Source organism: Echiichthys vipera (assembly GCF_963691815.1).
Source record: "Echiichthys vipera genome assembly, chromosome: 10".
NCBI lineage: Eukaryota > Metazoa > Chordata > Actinopteri > Perciformes > Trachinidae > Echiichthys > Echiichthys vipera.
The window spans coordinates 978,644-991,738 of NC_139835.1; the positions used below are offsets into that span (position 1 = coordinate 978,644).

Sequence of the window (13,095 nt, forward strand, 5' to 3'; positions counted from 1 at the left end):
AACAGGAGCTGAAGTTCGTCCATTTTATTGCCCAGTGAGCGCACCTTAGAGAGAAATATTCCAGGTAGCGGCGTGCGTCTTCCCCTCTGGCGAAGGCGCACGAGCGCACCGGCTCGTTTCCCCCTGCGACGGCGTAAAGTTGTAAAAGCGAGGGCACCTTGGACTAAAAAGTTCACAAGAACCGATGTGGGAGCCAGAAATTCGGGAAACAAATCCCGCGGAGTTGTTACCCGAATGTTCATGAGCTGTTCTCTGGTGAAAGACAGCCGTGAATCCAGACAAAAAACACTGTTTACAAACAAAACAAGGCAAAACAAAGTGCACCAACAAATCGAGGCAGCCATCCGCGGCACCATATTTATCTTTTATATGATCCAAGGTTTCCACCATAGTTATATAAGTTTATAAAAATATGTAGACCATCATGCAAAACAAAACTCAGTGAAACTCAAATACATAATATTAATGTTATCTCAGTTTGTAATTGAATTGAACATGCAACACTAGTAGAGATCAGTGTCAGTGAGTGTTCCCCCTCCTAGATGTCTCCAGACTTTCTTAAACAGTTAATTCATGGCAACATCAGCTGTGCTCTGACCAAGGTCTGGTGTCAGAGAGTTTCCTCTTAAATAAAGTTTCTCTTACATAGTAATTAGCAGTACACAGATATAGTCAGAACTCTGCGATAACTCCACAAATGTCTGTCTTTGTTGTATTTCCCAGAAGCCAACTGTGTGCCGTATCACCAGCTCTCCTGATGCTCACCATGTAGCTGTGCAGTGTGAAAGGTGAGTGTGTCCTTTGACTCTGCAGGTCGAGGGAACTGACAGGACTGCAGCTCTCAGTTGGGCTCAGAAATCGACCACAAACCTCGTCATTTTTTTGTAGGGCTTTGTTGTTTCCCGTGTTTCCTTTCTGCATGGTTCACTGTATAAAGTGCAAATGAAGAAAGAGTTCAATCAGATTGGTCTGACAGCATGAAAGTATTGGCAGGACTGTATGTTGTGGCACCACGTGCACGCACATGTGCAACTTGAACCAAGTGCATGAGATCCATGCAAAACATTCCTCTATAGCCAATGCACGGTGCGCTGGCCAATACACTTTGGTGTTAAAAGTTAGTTTAGGAATTGTGTAGGAATACAGCTGAAGATTATTTTCTATTAGTCTGTTGATTTTTTAAATGATTCATTGTTTAATCTCTAAAATCAAAATCTGTCAAAAATGACATCTTCAAATGTCCTACTTCTTCAGATCAACAGAGATAAAAATTTAGCGGGCATTCAGATGAGATCATTAGATGGTGAAAAACGCAAGTCGCTCAGTCCCTCCGTCTCTTTTCTTTCTCCGTAAAATTAAACCGCCGACTTGCCGTAGCTGCTTGAGGCTGTGTGAATGCAGTGTGGCAGTGGAACAGAGACAAGCAGCAAATCATCACATTGGAGAAACTGGAAATAAAGACTGTTTGAGCACTTGATAAATAACAACGTATTTCAACTAATCATGTCAGCACTAAACATCCACACTGTCCTTTTTTACTAAAAGACCACACAAAGGTTTTCTGCATGTGTAATGGCAAAGAAAAGTGGCACCACTGTAAAGTACGTTTGGTCTCAAGCAACATGTATAGATATATACAGTAGATGTAAGAAAACGGGTAAAGCGACTCCAAACGCTGTAATACACATGCCAGGCCTGGATGTGGCAATGTAACTGCCACAGAAATACGCCAACAATAGAAAAATTTTCACACTCTGGGACCCGGTTTCTAAACATCCTGTTTTCAGGCTCTGATAACGCCGGCTGCTGTGGATGGTTGACCAAAATGATACTAAAGTTGTGCGGTTCCAGGAAAACGCGTCTCCGTGTGGACGGGCCCTTTTATTGTATATGATTATCAGCCAATCTTTCTTAAGTGATATACTCTCTTTGCAGAAAGGAGATAATAATCTATCCAAAGGAGTTATGCCAAAAAATTTCCCACTGATTTCCCATAACTGAGCTTATTGTTGAGCTGAAAACCTCAAGCTATTTAATATTTCCAGTTAATATTCACATACAGGTTTTTTCAGTGTCTTCTCATCAACCAATGCTCTTCAGTCATGCACAACACTCATCAAAATGTTTGTCCACCGACTTGTTTCTTGCAACAATGGTGATTGACCAAGTGACCCACTAATGAAAGCACTTGTTGCCTTTCTGCTGAGTGTTCTAATGACTGTATCTGTAGAGACATTCCCTCTCTTAATGTAAATAATCCTCCATGTTAGTGACTCTGCTGACAGCATAACAATTTTCAGCATAATAGTTGGTGACGATCTGGGCCGACAGACCAACCGCTGTGTTCGCTTGAGTCAGGCTTGAAGTGAGGACAGAAGTGTGTGTGTGTGTGTGTGTGTGTGTGTGTGTGTGTGTGTGTGTGTGTGTGTGTGTGTGTGTGTGTGTGTGTGTGTGTGTGTGTGTGTGTGTGTGTGTGTGTGTGTGTGTGTGTGTGTGTGTGTGTGTGTGTGTGTGTGTGTGTGTGTGTGTGTGTGTGTGTGTGTGTGTGTGTGTGTGTGTGTGTGTGTGTGTGTGTGTGTGTGTGTGTGTGTGTGTGTGTGTGTGTGAGAAGGGAACATACAGCATAGGGGACGGACTGGAGGTAGAGAGGTGAATGCGTTGCAATAAAGTTTACAAAAGAGCAAAAAATAAAATATAATTGTCAACACACATAGTAACTGTGAACCAGCTCTGAAAGAACAGGGTCACCAACAATAACCGCCACAGAGGCCGCTAGAAACGAAATATCTCAAATTTTATGGAGTACTACTTTAATGTGTCCCAGTGTCTTGGTACATGCTGTTGATATAAGTGTTGTCTATACTGGTATAGGTGATTTGTTGTCAGACCCTACAATTGAGTAAGTGACCACCTGACTGAACAGGTCACCACCACATAAAGAATGTGTAAGCAGTCAAAAGTTCATCACATGTTTGCAATCATCTACTCAGTAACTAGTAAAGGAGTCAGGAGATGAAAGAGGTACAAACTACATCAATCCCCTCTGAAATGAGGAGGAAAATCCTAAGAGAAATCATCTCGAGTTAAAACAGAACTGAGAACATGTCCTGGATCACTTTTTACCTCTGGCATGATATCAGTTCTGTTAAGGGATGTGATCACAGTATGACAGGAAAATAAGTGAAAAAGCAAAAACAGGCAAATGAAAACCATGTAGAAGTGGATTTCTGGGACAGAGGCTAAAAGAGCCCACCACTGTGGCCCAGGTCCGACTCTGACCTGCAGCCCACACCTACATTACTTTCACAGATCGTCTGTGTCATTCTGATTTGAGGATTTACTGACAGTTTCAGCAAATCTGAAACAAAACACATTTTTTACATAAAGTTCCGACTTCAGCTTTAACATTTTTATTTAATGAAGTGCCAAACCTTTTTCTAGAGTTGCTGTGAAGAGGAACCCTCTCAGGAAGCTGCCTTTAACTTTGACATGACAGTGACACCTCAGCTGGCGTAAAGCTATTTTTTCTTCTGATCGTTAAATGTATTTTTGGACCTACAGAGGCACAAGGTCACTGTGGAGCTGTCAAGTGTATACTCTACATATGGGTCAGAGGCAAAGAGGAGCACGAAGTGGAGCCACCCCTTCAATGCTCCACATTCAGAATTGGTGATACAGGTGAAATATCAACCTAGCGGTCACCTGGCTGATTCAATAGTGTTCTGTGTCCTGTGTGTCCTCAGAGTGTCCACTGTTCACTTTTTCACTCTGGACCAGGAGGCAGAAGAGAAGCTGGTGCCCCACTGCAGGCTCTCCCTGCCCCACTGTCCCCTGGACATGACCTTTGACCCAGAAGGCCGGCTCTGGGTGCTGATGGACTCCAGTGATGCACCGCTCCAAATGTACACACACAGACAGGACTTCTGGGAGGTACAATGTGTTATTCATACACATGTAGATACTCATTGTAGATTTTAGTTTTTCTTTTTCACACAAACATTTCTACATATGATTCAATGAACATATTAGCTACATTTGCACTGAAATCATGGGTCTATCTTTGATGCAAAGTCACTCAGACTTGATGCGACTGCTGGGCAGCTATGCTGAAGAACAACTGCAGAGGCCAACAGGTGTCTTTTATTAGGCAGTTCACAACTCTAGGACTCTCCTGGTATTAACATTAGGGCCCAACTGATAAGAGAGAGTTGTTTTTTTTATTGTAATGATATGTCATCCATTACCCATTTTATATAAACGATGTCAAGATGAGAACGTCTTTTTAATTCATTTTTATATATCAATAATGTTGGTAAGTGAAGCACCCAGTGATTGCCTTTGTCATAATGACAGCCGATGAAAATTAAAAATAGGTTATACCTGTATTTACTGTACAGGTTTAGGTTATTTTAGTATTTTGAAATAATCTACACATACAGCATTGGATTCATACAAAAACATCTTTGTTTTTTGGAAGTCTGGCTACTATTATTCCATAAACCAATATGTTTTTTCCACCTAAATGTATGTACCTTCTGAGCAGAATGTCAAAGCAAACAAAAAACACAGACCAAAGAAAAATTGTATACGCACACGCAAGAAAAACAAAGGAAAAGAACATACAGGACCTTACTGGAGCTTTGCGTAGTGCTCCCCTAATTGACTGTCATCCCTGATATGAAGAATCACAGTCCAGTGATTTCAGCTAATTGTGTTTTCTACCACTTAGACCATCTATTTTCAAATACTTTAAGTGTCCCCTTATTGTATTAGTTAATTCCTCCCTCTGATATATTTGTTGAACCATTTCTCTCCATTTATTCATCAAGGGACATGTTTTTTTAAGCCAATTTCTTGTTATCTGTTTCCGTGCTGTTCTACTCAGTACCCTTAACAAATATTTATCATTGCAGTTTGCATTTCATCCACCTTTTAGCCTAGCAGCATAAAGTCTTTATTCAAGTGAATAACACCATTAAAATGGTATTCATTTCCTTGTGTATAATGTTCCAAAACAATCGTAATGATGGGCAGAACCAAAAGATATAACCAAAGCTGGCACAGGATTCACAACCCTCCCTCCAGCAGTTAGGAGGTATTTTATTCTTAGATTTAGCTTGTTGCACTGGTGTATATGTGTATATTAAGTTCTTCTTCCCATTTTAACTTTGTCCTTGTATCTTGATGTTGTGGCTATTTTATGACATATCACAGATCGCTGAAATTGAATGTGGTACTCATTGTTATAGTTAGTTACCAGAAACTGCACTAGTGGATGGAGGTCACTGTCTCTTCCTTCCTACTTTATTATTCTGTAGTAGCTTCTCATTTGAAGATATGGGAAGAAATGTAAGGTTGGTAAATCGTGTTGTTGCCTTAAAGATTCAAATGGCATTTGTCCAATTTCCTTCCTTCCTTTTTTTCTTTGCTTAACATTTCTATACATGTAGCCTGTATCCTGACACTGAACTATTGTTGTTGAATGATTTTCCTAACTTTGTGACATATAGACCGCATCATCTGCATATAAAGCCAGCTTATGAAATTCCTCTGATATTCTCACACCTTCTATTTCATTAGTCGCTCTAATATATGCTGCAAGGGGTTCCATACAATCGCAAAAATGAAATGAGATAGTGGGTCTCCTGGTCTCAATTCAATTTTATTTATAGTGCCAAATCCTAACAAAAGTTATCTCAGGACACTTTACAAACTAGTTAAAGACCACACTCAAGGACTTATTTATGATAAACATAGACCCAACAATTCCCCCTGTAGAGTACGGTGGCAACGAAAACCTTCCCTCTTACAGGCAGGAACGTCAGACAGACCCAGCTCTGTGGAGGACGGCCATCTGTCTTGACCGGTTGGGGAGGAAGAAAGAAAAGACAGATGGACAGAGAGAGACAAAGACAGACACAGAGACAGACACACTTCCAGTAACTATAATAATATCTATAGTAATGTGAATATGACTTATATGTTATGGCAGTTAATACAGCAGAAAAGTAGAAACAAGCACAGCTAAAGTTTTAAATTATAATAGTAGCAGGAAGCGTCATGCAGGACCACGGCAGCAGGCACCACCACGATCAGCAGAGACGACAAAGCACAAACAACTCCGGGGAAGAAGTTGAATTAGTAACATGCATTGATGAGACATGAATGATACAGACAGAGAGGAGAGAAGCTCCGAGTATCTGGAAAAGTATCATACCCTGGCAGATTAGGCCTATAGCAGCATAATTAAGCAGAACAAAATCAGCTTAAAAATAACAACATTGCTAAGGACTCGTAAGCTCTAGCTGTAAGCTTTATCAAAAAGGAAAGTTTTAAGTTTACTCTAAAATATGGGGACAGTGTCTGTATTCCGAATAACACTTGGGAGTTGGTTCCACAGGAGAGGAGCTTGGTAGCTGAAGGCTCTGCCTCCCATTCTACTTTTGGAGACTCTAGGAACGACAAGTAGCCCTGCATTCTCAGAGCGCAGCGATCTAATCGGGTAATACGGTACTATGAGCTCTTTAAGATACGGAGCCTGACCAATAAGAGCTTTGTTGGTAAGGAGAAGGATTTTAAATTCAATTCTAGATTTTACAGGTAGCCAGTGCAAAGAAGCTAATACAAGAGAAATATGTTCTCTTCAATTTGTTTTAGTTAGTACACGAGCTGCAGCATTTTGGACCAAATGGAGACTCTTAACAGACTTATTGGAGCAGCCTGATAATAAGGAGTTGCAGTAGTCCAGCCTAGAAGTAACAAATGCATGGACTAGTTTTTCTGCATCTTTCTGAGACACAATGTTCCTAATTTTAGCAATATTACGCAGGTGAAAATATGCAATCCTTGTCGTAGATTTTATGTGAGAATCGAAGAACATATCCTGATCAAAAATAACACCCAGATTCCTTACTGTGTTGCTGGAGGACAACACAACATCATCCAGAGTAACACTGTCTTTAGCTATTGAGTTTCTGAGGCCTTTGGGGCCAAGTACAATGACTTCAGTTTTATCAGAGTTTAACATCAGAAAATTGCAGGTCATCCAGCTTTCTTATTTCCTTAATGCACATTTGAAGTTTATCTAACTGATAGGTTTCATCTGGTTTGATCGACAAATATTATTGTGTATCATCAGCATAACAATGAAAGTTTATGGAGTGCTTCCTTATAATATTTCCTAAGGGAAGCATATATAAGGTGAATAGAATCGGTCCAAGGACAGAACCCTGTGGGACTCCTTGACTGACTTTAGTGTGAATGTAGGATTTGTCATTAACATGTACAAACTGAGATCTATCTGATAAATAAGACTTAAACCAGCTCAGTGCGGTTCCTTTATTGCCAACTAAATGCTCCAGTCTCTGTAGCAGGATGTGATGGTCAATAGTGTCGAAGGCAGCACTAAGATCTAGTAAGACAAGTACAGAGACAAGTCCTTTGTCTGAAGCTATTAGAAGGTCTCGTTCCCCGTTTTAACTCAAAACAATCTGACAGGGTCCCATTTGCGCTGACCTGTGCTCTGTTTCATTCAGTGCTTGAAGCCATTTGATAAAAATGAATAAAAAAGGCCAAGACACCCTGTCAAATGCCTTTTCCGCATCATAAGTAAAAATCATAGTTTGAATATTCACTTCCTGTGAGTAGTCTATTACGTTCAAGGATCGCCTTACAATAACAGCCTGTTTGATCTGGATGTGTAACATGTGGAATAAGCTTTGATAGGAGATTGTTTTAAGACTCGTTCTGATTTCAGAGGGAAACTTCACTGAAGTGATTGCTGATTTTTGAGGTTGGAATGAAAATAGATCTTTTCTATGGGGATTGTGTGCTGATTTTGCATCAGTATGCAAATGTTCTCTCACACACTCACAAATAATAGACTATTTAACATTATTATAAACAGTAGTTGTTTCAAATATTTTTTTTGTGAAGCAGACAGAATATCAAAAATGCATCCTTCTTTGATTCATGCAATTCTCCATTATTTTGTAATATAAGTTACAAAGGTGTCCTACAAATAAGTAAATAAATGAAAAACAATAGATGGGAAATTTGAAAAATGTACAAAAATAAGTAAATAAATATATTTATTCGAATCAAGTATGTCTGGATCAGTGGGGACTGGTCCGACCAGTCCGGACCAGTCCCAGCCTGGTCAGATGCGTACATGAACTGATGAAGCCTCTTGGATAAGAGGTGAAACGTCTTCCTAGACAAACAACCACTCCAGTTGTTTTTGACTGAAATTGCTTTGAGGAAAATAGACACCATGTTCACTGTCAGTCATTGCTGATCATTTAAATAAATGAAAATAAAATAGCTATATGACACCATTTCCCAAGTATTGTTCTCTGTATTAAATGTTGTATGGAAAAAGGTTTTTATATCACCATATATCAGAAAACATAGATACCCATATGTTTGTGATTATGTCTGTGAGGCAAATCTCTGCCAATAATATCATCTGAGTGGTAGAATCCTGCCTGACCTGTGCACTCTCCTGCTCCCTCTAGTGTGATGCTGAGAGCCCTGAGCTGAACAGAGTGACTGAAGCCTTCAAGCCACACTGGGAGACACTTGAGGGTGAGTCATCACACACACACACGCACCTCCATTGTCAGTTCATCTCCTCCCTGGCATCCTCCCCCTCTCCTCCTCGCCCCACTCACGCCCTCTAGGCAGAAATAACCTGTGCTGTCACACATGACCTCACACACTGCCTCCCCCAAACATTTTGTGCCTCAGACACAGACTGTTGCAGGGCTTTTGTTCCTCTGTAATGACACTGTGTATGATAACATTATTGTTATTTATATAGAGGAATGTAAGGAATAAAATGATGATATTGGCCATCATTTTTAGGATATAATAGTGCTGTGTCACTGCAGCTGCACAGAAGTTAAGGAATTATTAAGGAGCCATTCAGCTCTACATTAACTATTTTTCAAAAATCAAATGATTAATTTTGAGCAAATCTCTATTAAATTGTCATGTTTGTTTTATTTAGTATCTAAATAAGACATTGCTCACATACAGTGAAGAAAATAAGTATTTGAACACTCTGCTATTTTGCAAGTTCTCCCACTTAGAAATCATGGAGGGGTCTGAAATTTTCATGGTAGGTCCATGTCCACTGTGTGAGAGATAATCTAAAAAAACAAAATCCAGAAATCACAATTTATGATTTTTTAACAATTTATTTGTGTTATACAGCTGAAAATAAGTATTTGAACACCTGTCTATCAGCTAGAATTTTGACCTTCAAAGACCCGTTAGTCCGCCTTTAAAAGTCCTCCTCCACTCCACTGTATTATCCTGAATCAGATGCACCTGTGTGAGGTCGTTAGCTGCATAAAGACACCTGTCCACCCCATACAATCAGTAAGACCCAAACATTCAGCATGGCTAAGAGCAAAGAGCTGTCCAAAGACACCAGAGACAAAATTGTACAACTCCACAAGGCTGGAAAGGGCTACGGAGAAATTGCCAAGCAGCTTGGTGAAAAAAGGTCCACTGTTGGAGCAATCATTAGAAAATGGAAGAAGCTAAACATGACGGTCAATCTCAATCGGAGTGGAGCCCCATGCAAGATATCACCTCGTGGGGTCTCAATGATGCTAAGAAAGGTGAGGAATCAGCCCAGAACTACACAGCAGGACTTGGTCAATGACCTGAAAAGAGCTGGGACCACCGTTTCCATGGTCACTGTTGGTAATACACTAAGACGTCATGGTTTGAAATCATGCATGGCACGGAGGGTTCCCCTGCTTAAACCAGCACATGTTAAGGCCCGTCTTAAGTTTGCCAATGACAATTTGGATGATCCAGAGGAGTCATGGGAGAAAGTTTTGTGGTCAGATGAGACCAAAATGGACCTTTTTGGTCATAATTCCACTAAGCGTGTTTGGAAGAAGAAGAATGATGCGTACCATCCCAAGAACACCATCCCTACTGTGAAGCATGGGGGTGGTAGCATCATGCTTTGGGGGTGTTTTTCTGCTCATGGGACAGGACGACTGTACTGTATTAAGGAGAGGATGACTGCAGCCATGTATTGTGAGATTTTGGGGAACAACCTCTTTCCCTCAGTCAGATCATTGAAGATGAGTTGTGGCTGGATCTTCCAACATGACAATGACCCAAAGCACACAGCCAGGAAAACCAAGGAGTGGCTTCGTAAGAAGCATATCAAGGTTCTGGAGTGGCCTAGCCAGTCTCCAGACCTAAATCCAATTGAAAATCTTTGGAGGGAGCTGAAACTCCGTGTTTCTCAGCGACAGCCCAGAAACCTGACTGATCTAGAGAAGATCTGTGTGGAGGAGTGGGCCAAAATCCCTCCTGCAGTCTGTACAAACCTGGTGAAGAACTACAGGAAACGTTTGACCTCTGTAATTGCGAACAAAGGCTACACTACCAAATATTAACGTTGGTATTCAAATACTTATTTTCAGCTGTATCACACGAATAAATTGTTAGAAAATCATAGATTGTGATTTCTGGGTTTTTCTTTTTAGATTATCTCTCACACAGTGGACATGGACCTACCATGAAAATTTCAGACCCCTCCATGATTTCTAAGTGGGAGAACTTATATAGCAGAGTGTTCAAATACTTATTTTCTTCACTGTATATTTCTTGAACCTGGAGCTCATTCAACCTTCTAATCAGAAATCATGACTAAAGAAAATACTAATGAAAAAGAAACTAATAATGAATAAATAAATTTAAAAATGGGTTGTAGAAAGGTATTGTTCTATTCAGACAGATACAGATGTAAAAAATCCTTTTTCTTTGCAATTGGGCTCTCCATGATATACAGCGGCCTGTCTCATAGTCCACTGTTCCACTGTAGGGGCTTGATTTTGCAACCAAGAAATGACTATCATTTTTCTTGCAATTAACACTAATGCTCTGAAGATGTGCAAATGATCTACCTTGCGGTATACATCCAGTATCTAATACTGTGGTTTCATCTAGGATTGTTATCTCACTTAGAATATTCTCCCAGTATTTCTGCAGGTTCAGATTATCCCAGCCTCCAGTTCCCATCTTTCTTTACACGTCCTGTACTCAACATTCACAACATTAATATAGCAGCAGACAAACATTATCTATGTAAAGATACAGTGGAGTAATGGCGCCCTGAGCAGAGAATGAAGTCACTGTCTTTGTGGGTCCTGCCACGTGCATAATGGTCTTCCAAAGACACATTCTGATGAGAACAACATGACTGGAGGAGTTTAAGAGTCCGATATGCCCCGTCTGAAGATGAAAGTTTTTGGTTTCTGTCCCCACCTCTGCTATGTTTGGTGTGCATGTGGTTCTCTTCTCAGAGAAATTTCAAAGTGTTGAGCTGTGGTTGCTGTCACTAACCTTTTCCTCCTGCCGTTCTCTTAACAACAGCCTCCACACGGACCGACAGCCGCTTCGAGCACCTGTACAAGGTGAGCTATGACAACGTGACGGCGTACCTGCAGAAGAAGCAGCAGAGACTGGAGGAGCAGCAGCTGAAGAGGGGGGTGGCACAGAACGCAGATGGCAACAAGAAGACCAAGAAGCTGTAATTGGTCATCTATCTGAACGGACATTTGTTAAGAGAGCTATCATTTCCTTTATGTTTGATGCTTTGAATGATGGATCTGAGTTGAAAGACTGCATTTGATGAAGTGGAGTGTGTGTGCTTTACCACATGGATTTTTATTTTTGCCTCAAATTTCTGGCTGATTTTAAAAAATAAACCTTTGCAGCTATCATTAAACTGTGCCTTTTGTTTGCCAAATGCAGTATGTCAAAAATACCAGTATTCAATTCAGTTCAATTTTATTTACAGTGCCACTTCATAACAAAAGTTATCTCAGGACACTTTATACAATCTATGACTTATTTGATTCTTATTTGAGGCTCCGCCTCCTGCTCTGGTACGTGCTGACGTGTTACGGTGACGTATTACGTTATTTCCGGTGCTTGTGTGTTGGTCACTCGTTGTTTCACTGTTAGCTGCTCTCACTAAATTCAACTGTTTTTGCTATAATATTCACCACAGCGGCTAACTACCGCTTAACATTTAAACATCCACTAGTTCTACTCAAGCACTCACAGCTCTCCTTCTTTCAGCCGCTTTCTGGCTAATTAATCGTTACACGCTGTTAGCCACTTTAGCTTAGCAGTTAGCTTCACGGCTGGTGATGGCTTCCCCCGCTCTCTCTCTTGCTCGGAGTGTCGTATGTTTAGCTACTCCTCTGCCTCCTTTAGTGATAATGGTAAGTGCAATAGGTGTAGTGTATTTGTAGCGCTGGAGGCGAGGCTCAGTGAGAGACACGGCTCCGCACCATGGAAGCTCAGTCTTACGCTACAGTAGCTAGCCAGCCACCTACAACTTTAGCCGGTGCGAAGCCACATAGTGTAGCGTTAGCTCCTGCTAGCCCTCCCCCGGCAATCCCTGAGCAGCCAGGGTCCTCCTGGGTGACTGTGAGAGGAAAGCATAGTTCTAAATCGAAGCCCATGGTTAACCATCCGCCCGTTCACGTTTCAAACAAGTTTTCTCCACTCAGTGACACGCCTGCTGAGGAAACAACACTGGTTATTGGCAGCTCCATTTTGAGAAAACGTGAACTTAGTGACACCAGGGACAATAGTAAAATGCATCCCAGGGGCCAGAGCGGGCGACATTGAATCCTATTTGAAACTTCTGGCTAGGGATAAACGTAAATATGGTAGGATTGTTATTCACGTCGGCGGTAATGACACCCGATTACGTCAATCGGAGGTCACTAAAATTAATGTGGAGTCGGTGTGTTCTTATGCAAAAACTATGTCGGACTCCGTAATTTTCTCTGGTCCCCTGCCCAACTTGACTTGCGATGACATGTATAGCCGCATGTCATCATTCCGTCGCTGGCTGTCTGGATGGTGCCCGGTAAATAATGTGGGCTTCGTAGATAATTGGCAGTCTTTCTGGGGAAAACCTGGTCTTATTAGGAGAGATGGTATTCATCCTACTTTGGAGGGTGCCGCTCTCATATCTAAGAACCTGGACGCAGTTGTTAGCGGTCTAAAACCATGACAACCCAGTGTTGGGATCAGGAAGCAGAG

At 41.1% G+C, this 13,095-nt stretch overlaps 1 protein-coding gene across 1 annotated transcript in view; it reads left to right on the forward strand.

The window, feature by feature from the left end:
* wdr4 (WD repeat domain 4) overlaps positions 1 to 11,755 on the forward strand; it is a 29,410-nt gene extending 17,655 nt beyond the window's left edge. Inside the window, exons 8-11 of the mRNA XM_083922320.1 lie at positions 724 to 788; positions 3,744 to 3,930; positions 8,517 to 8,586; positions 11,407 to 11,755. Of these exons, the coding sequence (XP_083778446.1) occupies positions 724 to 788; positions 3,744 to 3,930; positions 8,517 to 8,586; positions 11,407 to 11,567 (483 nt within the window). The 3' untranslated portion in view covers positions 11,568 to 11,755. The remainder of the gene's footprint in view (positions 1 to 723; positions 789 to 3,743; positions 3,931 to 8,516; positions 8,587 to 11,406) is intronic.
* Positions 11,756 to 13,095: the final 1,340 nt, after the last annotated feature.